Source organism: Hypomesus transpacificus, unplaced genomic scaffold (assembly GCF_021917145.1).
Source record: "Hypomesus transpacificus isolate Combined female unplaced genomic scaffold, fHypTra1 scaffold_51, whole genome shotgun sequence".
In the NCBI taxonomy this organism is placed as follows: domain Eukaryota; kingdom Metazoa; phylum Chordata; class Actinopteri; order Osmeriformes; family Osmeridae; genus Hypomesus; species Hypomesus transpacificus.
In genome coordinates, this window is record NW_025814024.1 from 501,688 (window position 1) to 525,847 (window position 24,160).

General features: G+C 44.3%; 1 protein-coding gene across 4 annotated transcripts in view; it reads right to left on the reverse strand.

Annotated features, from left to right (window-relative positions):
- Window positions 1-2,462: 2,462 nt before the first annotated feature.
- Window positions 2,463-24,160, reverse strand: part of ctif (CBP80/20-dependent translation initiation factor) — a 152,706-nt gene continuing 131,008 nt past the window's right edge. For 3 of the 4 annotated variants that reach the window (XM_047017237.1, XM_047017236.1, XM_047017235.1), the window contains 3 exons: window positions 18,751-18,906; window positions 6,270-6,323; window positions 2,463-5,079 (listed from right to left, as the gene is read on the reverse strand). In XM_047017237.1, the coding sequence (XP_046873193.1) occupies window positions 4,858-5,079; window positions 6,270-6,323; window positions 18,751-18,906 (432 nt within the window). In that variant the 3' untranslated portion in view covers window positions 2,463-4,857. Of the gene's footprint in view, window positions 5,707-6,269; window positions 6,324-18,750; window positions 18,907-24,160 lie in introns of all 4 variants that reach the window. The other variant, XM_047017238.1, reaches the window with a different exon arrangement.

The following is a 24,160-nucleotide window of genomic DNA, read 5'->3' on the forward strand; positions in this document are numbered from 1 at the left end:
GTGGATCAGTTTGATTATCTAATGTCATATATTATAATTTAACAGATATATTGTTATGTAATTATTGCAGTCATTTAGGTGGCCAGGGCATTGCATGTATTCAATTAAAAGTCTGTATAGCAACTGAATGAATACACCCTGGTTGGGAAGAGGTTATCACGTTTGACAACGAATGAGTGACATTAGTGTAGCGTGCTTCACTATTTCACTCTGCGTTGTGTATAGAAAGTTGATTGAAGACACTGCCACAATGGTCGATCTGCAGGAGTCGGTTTATTTTCCTATACATGAAGAGACAGGACAATTAGCTCTTCCATGCACCCCGCTTCTAGCTCTCGGCCACCTCGCTCGCTGGAGGTCAGGTCGAAAAGAAAACAATTTAACAAATAAATGCATCAAAAACGACCGGTGGTGTGCACATACATTCAGTGCACAACAGCACACCACACGATCCAATAACACAATTCGGACAAAAACAAAAGACATACCAATACGTGAAGAGACAGTACAATTAGCTCTTCCATGTACCCCGCTGCTAGCTCTCGGCCACCTGAGTGAGCACATGGGAACCACATGGGAACCTCATCAACCGCCGTCCCCTAGTTAGCGAGCTCTAATATTTACACTAATAATTATACATTACTAGACATTTTACAATATTGACTTGGTTACAAAACATGAATATGAACACGACATTTCACCACAGTTCTCTTAACAATTTTCAGACCCGAAGACAACGTACCTCGCTCGCTGGAGGTCAGGTCGAAAAGAACAATTTAACTGCGAGAACACATTACGCGCGATGGGTCAAACCAAAACGCGCATACATTTTGGACAAACATACATTTTACAAATACATAACATATTTGTGTTTAAAGGTCTGTACACCAACAATTGGATTTATATCTGTAATGTACTTAAAAAATAAAAACACATTGGATTTTTGACCTTGACATCAAGTAATCAACCTCCCCCTCTCCATTTGACCTACTTGACCTGGTCCTCATGTACAATCCAGTGTGTAATCTAGGGCAGTGGTTCTCAATCCTGGTCCTCGGGACCCCCTGCCCTGCATGTTTTAGACATTTCCCTCCTCAAACACACCTGATTCAAATTAATGGCTCGTTATCAGGCCCATTTATTTGAGTCAGGTGTGATGGAGCAGGGAAATATCAACCTAGCAGCCTAGCAATAACAAATTGTTTTTGTTGAACATTTGTTGGTGATTGGTAAATATCAACCTAGCAAAATAACAACCTAGAGCTCAATGCTCTCAAGACAGTGGAGATGGTTGTGGACTTCAGGAAGAACACGGCCCCACTCACCCCCATCACCCTGTGTGACTCCCCAGTCAACACTGTGGAGTCCTTCCGCCTCCTGGGCACTATCCTCTCCCAGGACCTCAAGTGGGAACTGAACATCAGTTCCCTCACCAAGAAAGCACAACAGAGGATGTACTTCCTGCGGCAGCTGAAGAAATTCAACCTGCCAAAGACAATGATGGTGCACTTCTACACAGCCATCATTGAGTCTATCCTCACCTCCTCCATCACCATCTGGTACGCTGCTGCCACTGCCAAGGACAAGAGCAGGCTGCAGCGTATCATCCGCACTGCAGAGAAGGTGATTGGCTGCAATCTGCCTTCCCTCGAGGACCTGCACACCTCGAGGACCCTGAGACGAGCGAAGAAGATTGTGGCGGACTCCTCCCACCCTGGTCACTCCCTGTTTCAAACACTCCCCTCCGGCGGAAGGCTGCGGTCCATCAGGACCAAAACCTCACGCCACACAAACAGTTTCTTCCCTTCCGCTGTTGGCCTCCTCAACAAGGCCAAGAGCTCATACTGACTCTAATGACTTCATGTCTAAAAACGTTTTACTTTTGCACTACATTCAATTCCTGTAATTTTTTATTTTATATTGTATTTTATATTGTATTTTATATTGTAATTTGTCAACTTATATTTTATTTTATGCCTACTTTTATTCTATTTTAGTGTATTCCACTTATTACTGCTAGTTTTAGTATAGTTAGACCACATATTTAAATGTAAGATTCCTATATGTTTATTGTATGCACCTTCCTGCCAAAGCAAATTCCTTGTCAGTGCAAACTTTCATGGCGAATAAATCCCATTCTGATTCTGATGAGCATACCATAAATAGAGAAAAGCTAGTGTTTTGTGGATCTATCAGGGGGCATACAACAGCACCCGGGCCATTTTCAACCCAACCAATGTTACATACCCTATTCGGAGACCTTAAGAAACAGTGTGAAATGCCCCAAAAACCCAGTCAATCGCCCCTTTAAGTCCAACATATTTGAGTGGCCTTTATGGAACAGGCCCCTGTACTCCTCGATCATCATGATCATGATGGCCAAATGCTGGCCAAAAATAAATGTCCTTAAGTGAAAACATTGTAACATTGAACATGACAAGAAAAGATAAAATACAAAGAAGAAGTTTTTCAGTTAGTTTATTTTTCAATTGCTTAAAAAAACAAATTCATTGATGACTACTTTCACAAATGTATAGCTCATCTGTACTCAGGCTGGAGCCTCATTTTAATGTCAATGAGATGCAAAGGAAGGTGCACTGCATTCAATCGTCGGTTGCGTCACATGACCGCGATAGGGTCAAAGACACTTAAGACACCTCAGTGTCAGAGATGAGGGGCCAACCCTCTTTGCAATGAATTTGCTCCTTTGCATAATGGAATTGACCAATAGCATCTTTATAATCTAAAACTAAAGTAATACCACACTTACACCCTAAACCATGCAAGCTGTAGGTATTACAATAGTTCAGTCATTTAAAAAAAAAACATCAAAGATTAAAACTAAATCCATTGAAATATAAACCTAAAATAAAAAATTAATGAAATGACAGAAATCAAATAAAAACAAACAAAATAAATAAAATCACCTCTCGGGCGGGCGTACACTTGGACGACTGAGCTCGGCGGTGAATCTGCATGACTCGTTGGACAGCCCTCAAGTCCCTGGAGTGTTCTCACCTGAAGGATTTTGTATTCTTGATGCAAGACAAGACCAATCTAAAACTGCCCAGTGGTTCAATGGTAAATGAGGGTTGTGTCTGTTTTGCATGACTGACTAGCCCCAAGCAAAATGAGCTGTAGCCTTAAGAATGCGTGAGGACTCTTAATACAACCACAAACCAACCTACCTATTCAGCAAATAATTTGCTATCATTTTAGCTTTGCACAATGCCTTTACTTGAGCACGCTCCATTGTCTTAAAATACTTGCTTATAATGTAATACTGGATTACATTAAGTCCATTAAAAGATAAATGATTGGCTTGGTATGTCCATATCATAATACACACATCTGCAGATAAGCCAGAGTACTGATGATGTAGTACTACTTTAGTAATATCGTGAAATATTTGTCTTTTTTTCGTCTGTAAATACACAGGTTAATTCATGTTTTCTTCCAAAGCATAAAATGCTTCCGCAAAAATGACAGAACATTACAGAAATAGTTTGTTTGTGTGTCATGCTTTTTTTATGTATTTTCATGTGGAAGCTGCAATTTACTGCAAGAAAATGTAATACCAAATAATATTTGTAAAAAAGTCAGCAAGCCCTCCTACACCATTTTAAAACAAAGACATGATTCTTGAGAATTTAGTTGACAAGGCCACCACTATCTTACAGATATCTTATACAAAGTTCAACCATTTCTTTAGAGCAAAACAATACTCACCTCTGCCTCTGACTATTGATCTTTCCATACCACTGTCCCAAATTCCATTTGAGTTTTTATGACTTTGAAAGCAATCTGCCTCAAAACTGTGCAAAACAAATCAAACCTTTGCAATACGCCTAGCCTAAACTATTTCATTCACACATTCAAACACACAATTTCAAACAATACAAATAATATTATTATTAATAAAAAAAGGTGATAATGTATCAATACCAAGATAGCATGGTAAACACTGCCTGATAGAGGAAATTAAATCCCTCGTAAAAACAATGACAAAAAAAGAAGCAGTTTTGATTACCCCACCCCATCCCACCACTAACTCTGGAGGCCCACAACCCCCTCTGTTGGTGGCCTAGTCTGGATTGGGCTGGCTTGGGTGTCTGGGCTGAGACTAGAGGCTGGAGGAGGGTGTGTTTCGCCCTCCCATCGTCTGTGGCTAGAGGACGGGAGTGTGTCGCCCACCAAGGCTCCGACAGCCATCTACCAGCCAGATCCAAAGCCAGCCAGTACAGCCCAGAAGGCCTGTTGTTTGAGCCCAACAAAGGAACCTCCTACAGAGGGGACAAAGGAAGGCCATGCTGGAGCCCTGGGGCCCAGCCTTGCAGCCTGTCCTCATGACCTGGACCCTATTCCTACTCCCCCCCCCATACAGCCCCCCCCACCCCCCCCCACAAAAGACGGACAGGAGGGGGGAGGACAGGACAGAAAGAGGGGTGAGAGGTTGGCACACAAACACGAGAGAACCTCCCCCCCCTTCTTCACCCCCCACCTCGCTTCTCTTTTCCCCAGACACAGGGCGAGCCCCTCACCCCTCCTCTCCCTGTCATGACCTTGCCGTTGTTCTCGCCCTCCTTGTTTCTTAATGGCCACAGTTTCTAGTGTTGTATTTATGTGTTTACGTGTTTTTCATAACTATGCATGGGTCTCATGTCTTTGTCAAACCAGCACAGTTCTCTGAGGATATAGGGCTTGAGGGTTAGAGGGTATGGAGTATAAGCTGGATCGGGGTCCTTGGTTGTTTTGGTAAACCTTGAGATGGTGGCATTGATATAGTAGTGGTCAGGGGATGTTACACGGATTGAGTCTGTGGACTTGGAAAGGGCTGGAAACCGAGGCTGAGAGGCCTTAGGCAGTGGTGGTAAGCTTCTGGATGGTCCTGTTGTAGTATTGAGTTGTAAGGGCCTCCAGGGGGCTCCAGTGGTGGGCGTGCAGCTCGATGACCTCCATGAGGAGGGATCGAGTGAGCTGGGACTCCGAAGGGCACAGCATCTTGTCCCTGGCTGTGGCCAGCAGCTCCGTCATCATCTCTGGCAGCTGCTCCTCTAGGAGGTGCCCTGTACTCTGCAGCTACAGCGGAGGAGATAAGTTGGAGCGGAAGGAGGAAGAGTAGAAGGGGTAGTGGGAGAGAAGTGGAAGGGTAGTGGGAGGAGCAGATGAGGCGGAGGAACAATAGCATGATGGGGAGGAGGAGGGAGCATGACATAGTGGGAGTAGTAGAGGGAGGAGAGAGACAGACAAGGAGAGGTGACAGTGAACATAAAGCAGTGGGGGAGAGGTGGGATTAACCCCAACAGATGACTGTCTCATTCTTCAGTCCCAGGGCAGTCTCACTGGAGCCTTCAGTGGTCTGCCTGCCTATCTGGCAGTATGCCTGCCTGCCTTTCATATTCTTTACTACACGCTTTACTACAATCTGAATCAAAATTATACATTTTAGCTGGAGCCTAGCTTCTCCATAGTGTATTTAGCAACCATTCAACAGCTGCAGTACACAGACATGTTAGATACGTAAAATGGAGAATGGCAATAGAAAAGTCTGGCTGTTGTGGGTTGTCAGGGGATGTGACTGTGTGTGTGTGTGTGTGTGTGTGACTGCATTTTCAGATTAAGCAGGGCAGTGCATCTGCTTGTCCTGTCTGCTGGCCTGTCACTGTGGATACAGAGAGCAGAGGCACCGTCCCTCTGGCAATAGACCTGGCAGTGTGTGTGTGTGTGTATGAGTGTGTGTCAGAGAGATAGAGCACAAAAGAGGGAGGGAAGAAAGTAGGAAGAGAGAAAGGAGAGCAATAAAAAAAGTGAAAAAAGACAGAGAAAGGAAAGAGATAAAGACAGATGTGAGTATGACAGATTGGTGGTGTGTGTATGCGCAATTTGCCAAAGTGAAACTCCCATGCCCTCTCTCTCCTCCCTATGTCTCTCTTTCTTTCCTGTCATCTCCATCATCTGATCTCTTCTCTTCTATACAACCTCAGATGTTCTTCTCTATTATTGATCAGTCTGAAGAATGCTTCACCGTCCAAGGCCAAAGAGGAGCAGCTTTCCTGGTACCATCAAGGCCCAAATGCCACATGGAGAACTTGCACCCACCATCTCCTCATCCCCATCCTACCATAAACAATCCACGGCTTGCACCGCAAGCAGTGACTAAAGCGTGTCTCAGAGGGGAAATCACTCAATGTGAATGATGTGTAATGTGTAGTGTGCATGGGTAAGTTGTAGAAGGTAGTAATAGTGGACATCGGTGGTTCATTATGTACCTCCATGGAACAGCAGAGAACAGCATCCTCCTTGACGTCTGTGGACTCCAGTAGCTGTGGGAGAAGAAAACAAGAAGAGGATTTTTTTCAAGGAATGGGTTTTCTTTTGAATGGAGGAATGGAATGATAGAACACAGACTAGTGAACCACAGACTAGTGAACCACAGTGAGCAAGAACCTTAGAATACAGCTTCCAAGTCTCTCAATTTTTAGGGGTGAAATAGATAAAACAGCACAATTTAACTGAATAACACATGTATTGAAGTCCCTACATTATCCACCAAAGGTACGCCTATCAATCCGCTGACATTTTGAGATAGGTCTGTGTGTGTCCCTGGACATTTGTTTTGCATGTATGTAAAGACATAACGTAGGCAGGGTTTTCTGTAAGAATGTGCATAAAACATGAGCTAAGCAAAACAATAAATATTTCACTTCCAAGCAGGCCCAGTTCTAGCCAACTTCAGTAGTGGGGGCAATGAGACATTTTGGGGAGACAAATAAATGTTTTTTTAGTGCTGTCAGTTTAACGCGTTATTAACGGCGTTAACGCAAACCCAAATTAACGGCGTAAATTTTTTTATCGCGCGATTAACGCTCTTTTTGACCTAGCAAACTTTGTAGTTTTTTTTCACATTCTGTTGCAACAACCACTGACGTTAGAAAAACTACAATACCACACCGGATCTAGCTAGACCGGAAACAAAACAACAGGCACGCCACACCCACTTGTTTGGGCTTGCGAGCCGGCTAAATAGTCGTAGCAGAGCCCGTTTACGGATATTAGACATTCTCTGGTAGTAGGCTAACGTTATGTTTTGAGTTGATTGCCAGCGCCAGACGCCGAAATGGATGCCAATAAGATTCTGAATGGAAAGTTTACTTTTAAAAGGTTGCCAAATGGTTCCATTGACAAGACCAAAGTGATCAGTGTGTTCTGTCGTTGTGAACTGAGCCGGAGGGAATGAGCTATCATCGCAGCACGTCGTGGAGTCGAAAATATAATTTTGATGGCACACAGCCAAGCACACAGCTGATGCGAATTCTCCGCCTGCTCGTCAAAGCCAGGCGATTGCAATGTTGTTTTCAATTAAAAAAAAACATTTGCACGAAGCAATCCGAACCACTTTTCCATGTCGATAAGAGCATTACAATTTGAAAAAAGAATGGATGAAAAAGAAATCAAGGGACATTTAAAATAGATACAAAGAGTTAACTATGACATTAATGCGATTAATCGCGATTAAATATTTTAATCGTTTGACAGCTCTAGTTTTTTTATTTTTTTACATTTTAGAAGTTTAAAGCTTCAATCTGATGTAATCTGAGAGAAACTTTGATTTGCAATGAGGCTAACAGAGCAAGCTAGCGAACCTAATATGAGTGCTGCTACCCCCAGACGCGTCTGCGGCGAGTCACCCCCTATTCACACCGGACATATCTGTGGCATGTTACGGCTGCGACACAACTGTTGGAGCTGATTGCGGCCACTCTAGTCAATGGTGCAGTTCACACCAGACGAGCCGCGATACATTTTAAAAGCATCCCACGGGCCTCACGCAGCTTGTGAGATCCATGGCTCTGTCGCTTCAAATAGAGCTGAAACTGCATTTCAGGAGTTTCTAACTTCCTTTTTGTGACAAAAACTTTCAGAGAGAAACAGGATAGATGGGCAGTACATAACATTGGAACACATTTTATTTGACCGTGGTGAACATACAAAGACACAGAAATATACAAGCTAGAGAGGGACTAAAGAATGTTAGGTCTGAGCCGCTAAATGAGTCAGGGAGTCAGGTGGCTGAGCGGTTAGGGAGTCGGGCTAGTAATCTGAAGGTTGCCAGTTCGATGCCCGGCCGTGTCAAAATTACGATGTGTCCTTGGGCAAGGCACTTCACCCTACTTGCCTCGGGGGGAATGTCCCTGTACTTACTGTAAGTCGCTCTGGATAAGACTAAATGTAAAAGTTTAAAATGGATTGATACATGCTTTGTAAGCACCCGTCATAATTAGTTTTAGGAAGACTTTTTATAATTTTTTGCTAATTTGTTAAATAGGAGTACATTAAGACCAATAATGTATGTAAAACAAATGTACTTGCTTACTGTGGTGAAATAAGCAGGGGCCAGAAGCAGAACAGTGAACATTTAGTTGCTCGGGGTTCCTCACAGTTGGGGTGAATTGCCAGACCTGGCTGGCATTCTACAATTTCAAAACAATACCACTTATTTCAAACACTATTTAGCCTATACCCTCTATACCTCAACCCTCAACGGACACAATGAAGCTTGAGTCACCATTATCTAGGACATTTTTTATTTTACATGCCAGACTTTGAACATGAAATGCATGAACAATGCAACTGAAAAAAAAGTACATTATCTGTCTGAATTATTCATTATGTTGCATATGGATTTAATCTACAATTTTTTTACAAATGGCTTTCTCTTGCCATTTGACTTCTGCCACCTCTCCACAGCTGATGATGGATCATAATGCTGAAGCTCTGGGCCTTTTGTTAAAATGAAGAACAGGTCTGAAAGGCGTGAGGATGTAAGACTGCTGCGGACATCTGATTTTATTCTCTTTTGGGCACTGAAGGCTCTTTCGAAGTTGGCAGAGCTGATGAGCAGAGCAAGTATAATCTAAACAAGGAACAGTAATCTTAAATTGTCTTCATAACAAAAAAATGATTACGCGTTTTCTGCGCAGACTGGAATTGTAGCTTTTTTGCATCCATTTTTGTGTGTGACGAGTGCCGTAAAAAGCAAATCGATATTTTTGTGAGAGAAAGTTCAAATTCAAGTTCAAGTCTTTTATTTGTCCGGTACACAGAGCAACACAAGGTTAGACTGAGCACTGAAATTCTTAAGACAAGAAAACGCAAGCACCTGGCATAACCTACATATAAGTATACGGAACATAATTTACATCTATGCTGAGCTTAAATAAGTGAAACTTCCAAAATATACAGATAGCAATAAATAGTACACTATACTAACCCTAACACTAAAACTTCCTAAATTACAGATAACAATAAATAGTACGCTATACTAACCCTAATGCACAAAAAACCTGTTTCAACCCTATAACCTATTCTAACTTTTGTGGAGTACATTACATTTACATTTATTCATTTAGCAGACGCTTTTATCCAAAGCGACTTCCAAGAGAGAGCTTCACAAAGTGCATAGGTCACTGATAATAACAACAAGATAGCCCCACAGCATTGCGGGTAGTCAAAAAACAAGAAGTACATATTGTGAACAACCAAAAAATAGTGCTAAAGGGAAGAAACCATAAGAGCATGTAGTTAAACAAGTTAAAATTACACAACATTAATCTCTAAGTGCAGGTGTACCTGTAGGAAAGCAATAAAAATAGGATTAACTAAAAAAGAAGAATACAACAGTTTAAATCAGCTACCACTAACCAACAAGAGCAACAGTCTAGGCAAGAGTCATTGTGAACCTTGAGGGAACTAGCGTTGGATTCAGCAAACCATTCCTAAGTACCATTGTACTCCCGGAACAAGTGCGTCTTGAGCCTTCTCTTGAAGGTGGAGAGACAGTCCGTGTCTCTGATGGAGGTGGGGAGTTGATTCCACCACTGGGGTGCCAGGCAGGAGAAGAGCTTGTGCTGGGACCGGGCGGTCTTGAGAGGTGGGACCACCAGGCGGTTGTCTGAAGAAGACCGTAGGTGGCGGGTGGGGGTGTAAGGCTGCAGGAGAGACTTGATGTAGTCAGGCGCAGTCCCGTTCACTGCTCGGAAGGTCAGTACCAGGGTCTTGAATCTGATGCGGGCCGTTATGGGTAGCCAGTGGAGGGAGATGAGGAGCGGGGTAACGTGGGAGCGTCTGGGTAGATTGTAGACCAGACGGGCCGCTGCATTCTGAATTCTCTGAAGAGGGCGGGTTGCGCATGATGGGAGACCGGCGAGCAGCGAGTTGCAGTAGTCCAACTTGGAGAGGACAAGTGCTTGGACAAGCAGCTGTGTGGAGTGCTCAGACAGGTATCTCCTGATCTTCCGGATGTTGTAGAGGGTGAATCTACACGACCGGGAGACCGCAGCAATGTGGGCCGTGAGGGAGAGCTCGTCATCCATGGTAACCCCAAGGTTCCTGGCAGAGGATGAGGGGGTCACCGTCGCAGATCCCAGGGTGATTGAGAAGTCATGGGAGATGGAGGGTTTGGCCGGGATGATGAGAAGTTCCGTTTTGGCAAGGTTCAGCTGGAGATGGTGCTCAGTCATCCAGGCGGAGATGTCTGCGAGGCAAGCCTCAATCCTGGCTGAGATCCCCGGATCGGTCGGAGGGAATGACAGGTACAGCTGCGTGTCGTCAGCGTAGCAGTGGTAGGAGAAGCCATGGGAGGTAATGATTGGTCCAAGTGAGGTGGTGTACAGAGAGAAGAGGAGGGGACCAAGGACGGAGCCCTGTGGGACACCAGTGGAGAGCTGGCGTGGGCCTGACAGTTTGCCTCCCCAGGAGACCTGGTAGGATCTTCCCGACAGGTAGGATGAGATCCACTGGAGTGCAGTGCCAGTGATGCCCATCTCAGAAAGTCTGGAGAGCAGGATCTGGTGGTTAACCGTATCAAACGCCGCAGAAAGGTCCAGCAGAATGATGACGGATGACCTGGAAGCCGCTCTGGCAGACTGGAGGGCAGTGGTGACTGAAAGGAGGGAGGAGGGAGGAGGGAGTACAGTGCAATAGTGCAAATTTGCAGATCAGTGACTATGTCAATGACCAAACAGGAGCCTGGTGGCGAGGTACAGTGAGGTACAGTAGTGCAATGTTACTGAAAGGGCAACCAGTAGCTGAAAGTGACATTGTATAAGTGACTAGTGTGCAGTAAAACAATGTCCATATCAGTGTCCATTGAGAAGCCTGATGACCCTTGGGTAGAAACTGTTGTCCAGTCTGCGTGTGCGTGACCGGATGCTGCGGTAACGCCTGCCAGAAGGCAACGGGGTAAAGAGACTGAAGGATGGGTGGGAACAGTCTCTTAGAATCCTGCTGGCTTTCCTTAGGCAACGTGTGTGGTAGGTGTCCTGTAGGGCTGGGAGCTTCCTGCCGATGATAAACTCAGCAGAACGGACCACACTTCGTAAGGCCTTGCGGTCCCGGTCTGTGCAGCTCCCATACCACACTGTGATACAACCAGTCAGAATGCTCTCTATAGTGCATCTGTAAAAGTTGGTGAGGATGACTGAGTCCATACCAAACTTCTTCAGTCTCCTCAGGAAGAAGAGGCGCTTACGGGCCGCTTTGACCACCTTGTCCGTGTGAACAGACCAGGTGAGGTCAATGCTGATGTTCACCCCGAGGAACTTGAAGCAGCTGACCTTCTCCACTTCCGATCCATTGATGAGTAGGGGTGCATGCTCCTCCTCCTGCCGCCTCCTATAGTCCACAATCATCTCCTTGGTCTTGCTGATGTTAAGAGAGAGGTTGTCGTCCTGACACCATAATGTCAGGGTGTCAACCTCCTCTCTATAGGCTGACTCGTCACTGAGATGAGGCCCACGATGGTTGTGTCGTCAGCAAACCTAACGAGGAGGTTGGAGCTGTGCGTTGCCGCACAGTCGTGGGTGAACAAGGAGAACAGGAGAGGGCTGAGCACACAGCCCTGGGGGGTGCCTGTGTTGGTGATCAGTACAGATGAGGTGCGGTCACCGATTCTCACCACCTGTGGCCTCCCCGTCAGGAAGTGGAAGATCCACTTGCAGAGGGAGGTGCTTAGTCCCAGGTCCAGAAGCTTGGAGACCAGTCTGAAGGGGATGATGGTGTTGAATGCAGAGCTGTAGTCAATGAACAGCATCCTCACATATGTATTTCCCTTGTCCAGGTGGGAGAGAGCGGTGTGCATAGTCAGAGCGATGGCATTGTCCGTAGACCTGTTGGACCGGTATGCAAACTGCATAGGGTCCAGTGTGGGGGGCAGCGAGGAGCAGATGAATGATTTGACTAGCCGCCTGAAGCACTTCATGATGACAGAGGTCAGTGCTGTTGGGTGATAGTCGTTCAGACATGTGACCTTGGTGTTCTTGGGCACAGGGATGATGGTGGTCCTCTTGAAGCAGGTGGGGAGTACAGACAGGTTAAGGGAGAGGTTGAAGATGTCAATGAAGACCCCTGCCAGCTGGTCAGCGCAGCCCCTAAGGGCCCTACCTGATATGCCGTCTGGGCCAGGTGCCTTGCGAGGGTTGATCTTCTTAAAGCATAGCTTCACCTCGGCTACAGTTAGTGTAGGCACACCACTGGCTTGGCCTTCAGGTAGCTCCACTGCAGGGGGGTCACTGTCCCTCTCAAAGCGAGCGTAGAAGGAGTTCAGCTCGTCTGACAGTAGGACAGAGGACTGGGTCTCATTGTAGCCTCTCCCTTTGTAGTCTGTAATGGCTTTAAGTCCACTCCACATGCGCCTGAGGTCAGAGCCATGGTAACTGGACTCCACCTTGGTCCTGTAAGCCTTTTTCGCTGCTTTGATGGCCTTCAGAAGGTCGTATCTGGCCTTCCTGTACTCATCAGGGTCCCCAGAATTAAAGGCGACAGTACGGGCTCTCAGCTTAGCCCGGACCGCGGCGTCAACCCAGGGCTTCTGATTTGGGAAAGACCGGACAACCTTCTTGGGGACAACGTCATCAATGCAGTGCTAGATGTAGCTGGAGACAGTGTCTGAGTATTCGTTAATGTCCCCATCTGCTGCGTCCCTGAACATCAGCCAGTCAGTGGTGTCAAAGCAGTCCTGGAGGGTCGCCACACACTCGTCACTCCATAGGTGAACTGACCTCTCAACCGGTCTGACCTGTTTGAGCTTTTGTTCATATGCGGGGAGGAGAAGAATGGAGGTGTGATCAGCCTTCCCAAAAGCAGGGCGGGGGAGGGGTTTGTAACTGCCCTTGAATGTTGTATAACAATGGTCAAGGATCTGGTCTCCACGTGTGAAGAAGTCAATGTGCTGATAGTATTTGGGCAGGACTTTCTTCATGTTAGCTCTGTTGAAATCACCAACAACAATGAAGGCTGCCTCTGGGTGCACATTTTCCAGACCATTGATAATCCCATACAGTTCATCCAAAGCAGCGGCCTTGTCTACCTGGGGGGGGGGGCTGTAGACTGCACTCATGACGACCGCAGTGAATTCCCGAGGTAGATAGAAGGGTCAGATTTTTACAGTTAGCAGCTCAAGGACCGGAGAGCAGTGAGATGCTAATACCGCTACATCCGTAGCCCAGAGAGAGTTAACTATAACACAGACCCCTCCGCCCCTGCACTTCCCTGAATCAGCTGTTCTGTCCTGGCGGTATATGGTGAATCCCAACGGGGTAACCGCTGCGATGGAGATCTCTGGAGACAGCCAGGTCTCGACGAACGCCAGTACACAGCAGTTCCTGATGTCCCGTTGGAATTTGATACGAGCGTTAAGTTCATCCATTTTGTTGTCGATGGACTGAACGTTAGCTAGTAAGATAGTTGGAAGAGCAGGTTTGAAGCACCGTTTCCGAGTTCGAACAAGGACTCCAGCACGCCGGACACGTTTCTTCTTTCTCCGTCTTGCGGGTAAACAGAGCGGCGAAACAACAAAGGGCCAGCTGCAGTCCGAGCTCGCACTCCGAAAAGTGGAATTAAAGTTCGTAAAATGATCCTTGCCAAGTGACAACTTAATGTCCAGAAGTGTCTGCCGGTCGTACTGAATAAACGACAATATAACATTAACAAAACAAGTAACGAACACCAAAATGACAAACAAAAAGCTGGGTTTTTGCGGAGCTCTTGTCGACGCGGCCATCTCTTAGGCGCACCGGAAGTGAGGTGCTCCTGTCTCGATCAAAATACAGCTTTTACACGGCAAGAATCAGATAAGCTGACTAGATGTTGCATGATCTTGTCAACTAGGCTATCGTACAGCACTTCATAAATGTTTCCAGTAACATTCGCTAGGTTAGGGCCACTACACATTTACTGTATGGCTAGGGAGTGATTTCCAACTAGCATTTCAACGTTGAATGTCAATCGTGTGCCGAGTGAACTAGACTAGCTAGACTACTGTAGTATGCAGCTAGCTAGCACAGACAAAAGTTAGAGCTACGTAGGTAGCTAATGTGAAAAGAATGAATTTAACACACCAGGGACACCGACAACCTCAGCAACCCTGCGACATTTACATTTAGTCATTTAGCAGACACTCTTATCAAGAGTAAGTACAGGGACATTTCCCCGAGGCAAGTAAGGTGAAGTGCCTTGCCCAAGGACACAACATAATTTGGCATGGCCAGGAATCGAACCAACAACCTTCTGATTAATAGCCCGACTTCCTAACCGCTCAGCCATTTGACTCTGTGAGCCAAGTATATATTTTTTGTTAACGTCTCTTTAATCGTACAGAGGCGTATAAAACAAGACTGGCTGTGTAGACACCAGTGGTGAAAGTAAGCTGGTACTGGCCGGTACGCCGTACCGGTAAGAAATTACGACACACGCACAGGCCCGTCGCGACAAGGCAAGCAAAACAAGCAATTGCTTGGGGCGCCGAGCTGGCTTGGGCTGGCTTGGGGCCTTACTGAAGGCAAAGCACACCCAAAAATCGTTTGTAGCAGCCCTATTCTCATCTACAGAACTTGCCATTGGATTTTCTTAGTCGCCTTCTCTTGACCAGTCGCAGAGCCAGAGGGGTGGCCGGGGTGTCACTGGACCCCCCTGATATTGAACTGGCCACCCCAAAATGTAATTCACTATCCCTGGCAATTGGATGCTGATTGATATAAAATGTATCTTGTTAAAAGAAGCGTTTCTTTTGACACCTGGTAGTGCATTTTTTCCAATCAAGGATATTTCCACATTTCACCAGTCAGTCCAAATCACTATGCCAGTGTCTGATACAGCGCCAGCGACGAAAGACAAGAGCATCATATTGCAGTTATCGTTTTAAGGTTTAGCATTGGGGATTGAGGCTTCCTGAACTACATTTTATAAAAGTTGAGTTGCTGGGCCGCAGAACCGTAGAAAAATATGCATATTGGCAATTTGGTTCCATAACAGATTGAGATAAGAGAAATGTCTTCTTTTTTTTTTGCACTTACCTTGGTAGGCTAGCTAACAGTGCAGTTGTCATACTGTGATGCTGATTCAATTTAGTTTTTTTCATTTTCATTTATATAGCACACTTTAAAAACAAAAGCAGTATCCTTTAGCCATTTGAAATCTATTGTAATTACCTGACTAGGTCAGAGAGGAACAATCGTCCAGGCATAAGATGAAGTTCCCGAGTTATGTTTATTAACCACATGAAAGGCTACTAGTAAGCCAAACAGCTGTTAGGCCCTAGCCCACGCTACATAAAAGAAAGGTAGCCCACAAAACAATAATGATCGTAACACGAAGAACAGATGCTAAACCTGGTCTTAACTTCGAATGATCCATCCTCCCTGCCCAACCCCCCTCCATGCCCCTTCGCCAAACCACCCAAATGCCTGGCTTCCGAACATTCCGGGCATTCCCATGATTGGCAGACAGCAGGTTGATTGGCATGTCGGACCCCGCAAACACTACTGTTAAACAACCAACTAACCAACTAACAACACGAGATGGGAGATGGCTTATCAATCTATTAACATTACAAAAGATTAACACACTGCAGTCAGATACAGTGCCCTCCAAAAGTATTGGAACAGTGAGGCCAATTCCTTTATTTTTGCTGTAGACTGAAAACATTTGGGCTTGACATCAAATGATGAATGTGAAACCAGAGATCAACGTTTCAGCTTTTATTTCCAGGTATTTACATCAGGATCTGATGCACAAATTAGAAAATATCACCTTTTTGTTCGAACCCACCCATTTGTCACGTGAGCAAAAGTATTGGAACATGTGACTGACAGGTGTGTTTTGTTGCCCAGGTGTGTCCTATTACATACATTATTCAATCAATAAATACCACTGAATGTCTACACTCAGGTTCAGATTGGGTAAGATAGGTTTTGTCTATGCAGACTGTATTCAGAGGTGAAAACAACATGAAAACCAGAGCGCTGTCTTTGGGTGAAAAACAAGCAATTGTGAGTCTTAGAGAAGATGAAAAATCAATCAGAGCCATTGCAGAAACATTGGCCATAGCCAGTACAACCATTTGGAATGTCCTGAAGAAGAAGAAAACTACTGGTGCATAAAGTAACAGACGTCGAACAGGTAGACCAAGGAAAACATCAGCAGTTGATGACAGAAACATTGTGAGAGCTGTAAAGAAAGACCCTAAAACAACTGTTAGTGAGATCAGCAACAACCTCCAGATGGCAGGAGTGAAGGTATCACTATCTACTGTTCGCAGAAGACTTCATGAACAAAAGTACAAGGGCTACACCAGAAGATGCAAACCACTCATTAGCAAGAAGAATAGGAAGGCCAGGCTGGAATTTGCCAAAAAGTACAGAGATGAACCTCAAAAATTCTGGGACAAAGTTTTATGGACTGATGAGACAAAGATTAACTTTTACCAAAGTGATGGAAAGGCTAAAGTTTGGAGAAAGAAAGGAACTGCTCATGATCCCAAACACACAAGCTCATCTGTGAAACACGGTGGAGGTAATGTCATGGCTTGGGCTTGCATGGCTTCTTCTGGGACGGGCTCATTAATCTTCATTGAGGATGTAACACATGATGGCAGCAGCAAAATGAACTCGGAAGTCTACAGAAACATTTTGTCTGCCAATTTAAGGAAAGATGCAACCAAACTGATTGGCAGAGCCTTCATCATGCAGCAAGATAACGACCCAAAACACACTGCCAAAACAACAAAGGAGTTCATCAGGGGCAAGAAATGGAAGGTATTAGACTGGCCAAGTCAATCTCCAGACTTAAACCCTATAGAGCATGCATTTTACCTGCTTAAGAGGAGACTGAAGGGAGGAACCCCACAAAACAAACAACAACTGAAAGAGGCTGCAGTGAAAGCCTGGGAAAGCATCAAAAAGGAAGAATGCAAAAGTTTGGTGACGTCAATGGGTCACAGACTTGCTGCAGTTATTGAAAGCAAAGGATTTGCAACTAAATATTAAGTCTTTTTCACTTAAATATGTTTTAAGTATATCTGTTCCAATACTTTTGATCACATGACAAATGGGTGGATTCAAACAAAATGTGATCTTTTCTTAGTTGTGCATCAGATCCTGATGTAAATACCTGGAAATAAAAGCTGAAACGTTGATCTCTGGTCTCACGTTCATTATTTGATGTCAAGCCCAAATGTTTTCAGTCTACAGCAAAAATAAAGGAATTCGCCTCACTGTTCCAATACTTTTGGAGGGCACTGTAGCTACCCTGTTTGCCATTGTATAATGCCTGTTTGAAATACCTATTTCAGAGTAGGGCTAGCCATGATTTAGTAAAGTGTTTTCAACCGGGGGTCTGCGGCCCCCTGGTGGTCTGCGGCGGCAATGCAGGCGGTCCGCGACAAACCTATGTTGATCAGTCCACCATTTTAATTTAATTATATTTTATTAGTGTTCAGAATCTCACTTACACATACTTACATTTTTTCAGATTCTATGTATATTATTCACGGTTTTTAAGTAGATATATCTAAATTTGTTCTAGGTTTTTAAATAAAAACCAACATGGAAAACCAAATGTTAAAACTTCCTTCTATCCAAATGCACTCACACACACACATACACACACACACGTAGGCACACGCTCGCGGGCGCCGGCACATCAGTGGCAGCGGATTACTTTCTAGGAAGAATGGTGGTCCCTGGGACAAAACCAGTTGAAAACCCCTAATCTAGTAATTTAAAGGCTGGTAGTTGATTGAAGATTATAATGGGGATCAGGGTCAGACTGGCCATCGCGAGACTCGGGAGATTTCCCGAACGGCCGGTCAAACAAACAGCCGATACGGCCACGGCACTATTCAAGAAAAAAAATCTTAATAGTTTACGCTCACTTTGAGGACGGCCTTAATACCATTCAACTATTTAACTGGAGCGATCCAAAATCTTGAACGGTGCACTTGTCCGTCCATTTTACAGATCACGATTGGTCAAAAGACAATAGTTTTCAGAGTACAGCCAATTCGTTGGAGCTATTTTAACTAACATCGTTGTTTCTTTGGCAAACAAATGGAAAGGAAAAGAATAGGAGAAAAACAACGGGCAATGCAAGCAAATGCTGCACAATGTAGAAGAATACATGTTTACGCCGTCAAAAGACGGAGAGAGTTTGCATCCCGAAGATGCGGCTGTACCAGAGGCGCCAGGTGCAAGTACTTGTAAGATGCTGTATTTTCGACATTTAACACTAGAAAATTCAAATATCATTCCAAACCATATTGTTTTAATTTTTCTAAAAACACTATACATTTGGTATTACCGTTTGCCAATATCTAGGCTATACATTTTAAATGAAGTAAAATAAATGGCCATTGAAGATATTAGTATAATCAATCTCATAGACAATTAAAAAACAGAGTAGAACATCTGGACTGACCTCTCTGAGGCAGGTGTAGATTGGGCAGACCAGCACCCTGTAGGGCTCCCCAGCGCTGCTTCTCATGGTTCCGAACACCTCGCAAAGGAAGGTGATGAAGCCCAGCCAGCACTCCACGTCCCCCTGTTGCAACACCTCCCGACGTGAGAAGTCTTTCTACAGGGAGGAGAATTTGGGAGGAGAGAAGCATGGTTACCATAGGCATGCATATTAGAACAGGGAAAATTGAAACCATGCTCAACAGAACAGCATACAATTGTATCCAATGGCAGCTTAGAATAAAACTCTAATGACCTACACATACCCCTTTTCACCAACGCATTTTGGGTGCCGGTTCGGAGCCGGTGCCTAATCGCGAACCAGTTCTTCCTCTTTCGACAGACTGGGAACCGGAAAAGTGGTTTGTACGTAGTTCGTATGTGGTTCGCAACGAGCACCACTTCGGAGCTGGTCTAGTTAACGAACCAACAAAGAACCGCTTGGGGCGGGGTTACCGTGACCAACGAAATGCTTTGGCCGCCATTGCTCTAAGTTTCTACAATTCATATTTCAGCTAAACGGTACTTGTAAATCAGAATCTGAATGAAAATGTATCGAGAAGGCGGCAGTGTAGTTGCTGAAAATGTGCTTATTTTATTGATGAAACTGCTCATTTGTAAATTTGCTCCGACTTGGTGGCTGCAGAAAACCGGGAAAGGATAGCATTTTTAATGGCAAAAGGACCACACGGATAATACAAATAGTTAGATTTAAAAAGACCAAAAAGGTCGAGGAGGACAGCCTTTAAAAGAGAAAGCGATTACCCATTGATCTGTCGCATTATAATTTTGATTTGGGTCATGAAAGTCTTGAAATTTGAGTGAGAATGTCGCCCGGTACAGACCGCATAGTCGAGCGGCAACCATGTCTTCGTCATGTCACAAAGTTAATAATTTTACAGTCAATTTTACATTTTAAAAGTCGAGAAGGACAGCTTTCAAAAGATATGGGAATTCTGCTTTTAGCCAGCTGGTCCGATAGTTTTTCTGATTTGTTCAAACTGGCAATCTGAGTGAGACTGCGTCCCCGTTACACTGTTTTGACGTTAGCCTCAGTCAGACTCGCTCACTGGCAGTGTGCACAATGTTGTGATTCACTAAATTTTACACCAGAAATGTCAGGGAGGACTGCCTAATGTAGATACGAGCCTGATGAAGATAGCCAACATCTCGGATTTCTTTAACCAAGCCTGTTTAATTCGTCATTTGCCTGAGAAAGCGACCTCCGTTAGCCAGGCTAGTTTTGGCCGATCACTTGTTCAGGCTATTTAAGGGTATCGGGGTCAAGTGAATTTTGTGCATAGACAAGTGAAACGTAAATGTATTTTTTTAAAGGCCAAGAGCCTCAAAAAGTTAATATCAAGCCCTGCAATCCAGTGGCCAGAGATATATGATGACCTGATCGACACTCCAAGTGTAATAGACCGGGGAGAAGTTCCTCTTTTACAACCGACATGCGCAGTTGAGACTGCTTGACAGTTGTGTGACGTAGGGTGATAATTGGTCTATATAAATGGCGAGTTGAACAAACACGTCGGATGCGCCGTGTTTGGATGCCGATGTAGGTTCGCAAAACCATGAGAAACGTCCGCCATTGTTGATGTTGTGTTTGGCGCTACCGCGCTAGCGTTGCTGGGAAATATGAGACGTATACAGTGACGTAATGACGTGGCTCTGTGGTGGCTCTCGCCCGTGGAAAAGCAAACCGGCTCTTAGTAAGCTCCGTTCTTGAACCAGCTCCGAACTAGCTCCCGGTTCACTTTGGTGGAAAGGGGGTAACAGACACTACACAAACAAAACGTTTTTGTTGTTGATGCTAGTTAGACCTTCATTGGGGGCCGAGCAGCTAAGCTGCGAAGCCACCTTATGTGTTTGTACCTTTTCTTCTTATTATCATTAGGGTTCCTCCTATTGTTTTTGGGTTTATTAGGGTTTCTCCGGTAGGAGAAATGTCAATTTTCAAAGTCCCAAAATTCTGAAATTTAGTACATATGCCTTACTGCTCATGAGGGACAAACATGAGTGTCCATAAATAAGTGCCACATTGACCTAGGGACTTGATCTGTTCCACACACGTGGAAGACACTACAAAATGTTACCATGTGCAAAGGCAACTTCATATCTCATTTTAATTCAAGTATTGAATTAAAGGGACATATAAGTTTGGGCTAACGGTAAAATATTACTTTACACATCCACTTTTCATTAACCGATATTCTGATTCAATCACAAGTTAATATGAAGACTCTTGACAATGTTTAGTACACAAATCTGAGAAATTGTTGAATGCATGGCCGGAAATCCCGGGGGGGACACACGACCCCCCCCAATCCTGGGAAAAAAATGATTTGTCCCCCCCATTAAATCACTGTAAACATAAATATAACATTTTAATAACATTAATAATATCCAAAGATTGCAAACCCCGCCTTTGGTCCCACAATGGTTTGATCCACAGCCCCAGCCCTCAGCAGTGATGCAGGTGCATGTGTGAAAATCGGACAGTATCTGTTTGTGTCGTTGGTGGCTGATGTACAGTAAGTAGTTGTAAGAAAGGATTGGTTTGACAATTTATTTCTACCACTCAATACAATAAAACATTCAGAACTTTCACAATTTTCCCTGCATTGGTCACTATGTTAGCTAGCTAGCTAAGTAACATCACCAGCTGTTTGAATTAAAGTCAGGGAGAAGCTAGCAATGCAGTACTTGTGTTCCTTATCTGACAAGGTGACTTGAGTGTCTACTATCTGAAATGCAGGTTGGCCTTTCACTAAATTAATCCAGTTAATCGCACCATAGCGATTTCACTATGTTGGCAGGGTTCACACACACTAAAATAGCTGCATTTGCATAGCTAGCAAACAAACAATGGAGCAAACATTAGCTAGCACCTATTCCATTTGGCGTCGTCAAAAGATGGAAACTTTGGTATCGTCAATTTAATCCAATATCAGCACGGATATTGTAAACTAGTTCTTCGAAATCCATTTGCCATGGTTAGCGATACTGAACTGAACTATACTATATTCTACCATTGTCATAATTATCTTAAATGGTCTCGTTGCTAAATCGTCTCTCGGGACTTTGAAGCACCTGTGTGCCGATCTGGAGTGAACTGGCGATAGCAAAGATAAATACCACACAAACAGAATTGGGGCTCGCTAGCTCTGCAAATTCAGCTATTCTGGGAAGCCAGCCAATATAAAACCAAAACATGAATTATATTAATGACAAAAGGTTGCAGTTTGCGTTGTGTAAAGTGTGAACTCAGACAGCTGTCAATCCTTGTCAATGCAATCCGTTTCACCTTTTCTAACTGTCTAGCTACCTGGTAGATCGAAGCCTATTCTAGAAGAATGGTAATAATAATAGAAGCCCATCTCCTACTGTAAATAACCTGCACATTGTGTGTGCGGCCAGCATAATTATGTGAAATGTGCTAATTAAATGTTTTATAATGATGCCATTAGGCAGAGGAGGCACCAGATCAGGCTCTACGCTAATGTTTCCACCAAGGAGTACATGTGCTCCTAAATGAAAAAATGTAGGAGCACACAAAGACATTTAGGAGCACAGTGTTATTTAGTATTTTTTTCGTTTATTAAACATAACTTAACACAGGGGCGTTGTTAGACCCTTTTTACAGGGGCACGTGCCCAGTATCAATCTGCTGTACCCCAGTAAAATCCACCAGTAAAATCCACCAGTAAAATCCAGCAGGAGCCACCTCCCGGAAATGAGTCTCTGCAGGTTGGGATGTCTGGTGACCTATAGACCAATTATTTCTTTGTAAACATTCGGGATGCGCGCGCAACGTGGTTGCAGAAAACCGGGAAAGGATAGCATTTTAAAATGGCAAAAGGACCACACGGATAATACAAATAGTTAGATTTAAAAAGACCAAAAAGGTCGAGGAGGTCAGCCTTTAAGAGAGAAAGCGATTACCCATCACAAAAGTCTTGAAATTTGAGTGAGAATTCGCCCGGTACAGACCGCATAGTCGAGCGGCAACCATGTCTTCACTTCATGTCACAAAGTTCATAATTGTACAGTTTTACAGTCAATTTTACATCTAAAAAGTCGAGCAGGGCAGCTTTCAAGAGATATGCTAATTCTGCTTTTAGTCAGCTGAGGGGTATTCCAGAAAGCAGGTTATGCAACATACCCAGGTAAGTTAACTCCCCAGCTGACACCCAGCATTGTAGCAACATTGCCAATAGGTTTCTGCAACATTGTGAATCAGCTGTTGGGTTAATTTACCCAGTTATGTTGCATAACCTGCTTTCTGGAATACCCCCCTGGTCCGATAATTTTTCTGATTTGTTTACACTGGCAATCTGAGTGAGACTGCGTCCCCGTTACACTGTTTTGACGTTAGCCTCAGTCAGACTCGCTCACTGGCAGTGTGCACAATGTTGTATTTCACTCCATTATAGGCAGAAACGTCAGGGAGGATTGCCTAATGTAGATACGAGCCTGATGAAGATAGCCAGAATCTCAGATTTCTTTAACCAAGCCTGTTTCATTCGGCATTTGCCTGAGAAAGTGACCTCCGTTAGCCAGGCTAGTTTTGCCCGATCACTTGGTCAGGCTATTGAAGGGTATCGGGGTCAAGTGCTTTTGTGCATCGACAAGTGAAACGTAAATGTATTTGTCCAAAGGCCAAGAGCCTCAAAAAAGTTAATATCAAGCCCTGCAATCCAGTGGCCAGAGATATATGATGACCTGATCGACACTCAAGTGTAATAGACCAGGGAGAAGTTCGTCTTTAGCAACCGACATGCGCAGTTGAGCCTGCTTGACAGTTGAGTGATAATTGTTCTATAGTCCCAAACATTGTATTTTGCAACGTTCAACCCCATTCATGTTCAGTGTTACAAATCAAGTTAGCTGATTTTGAAAACAGTTTTACAATTATGCAGTAACTTGATCAATTTACCAGCTAACTTGCTTGGTAACACTGAACATGAATGGCGTAATAGTTTGTGAAAGACCCAGAGAAACACCAATATCCGACGAGGCAAAATCCCAGACAATTTTTGAATCCCTGCCGGACGCATTTTTTTTTGTTTAGAAAAGAGGACATGTCTGGGTAAAAGAGGACGTCTGGTCACCCAAATGTTATATAGCCAGCTTTACTTCAAGTTTATTGTAAGATATAGCTTGTTAGATTCTAAATGCACATCTGATTAGCAACAATGAATTGCAGATTAAGGGGTCCCCTATCGTCCAGCTAGCTGTCGACGCTCGGCAGGCATTTCAAGTCCACTCACTGAAAACAAACTTGGCCCTCTCACTGGACATATTGCGTAATAAAAAAAAATATTGGTTGCCTTGTATATTCTGTTCTATGTACCAAACTACTTTCT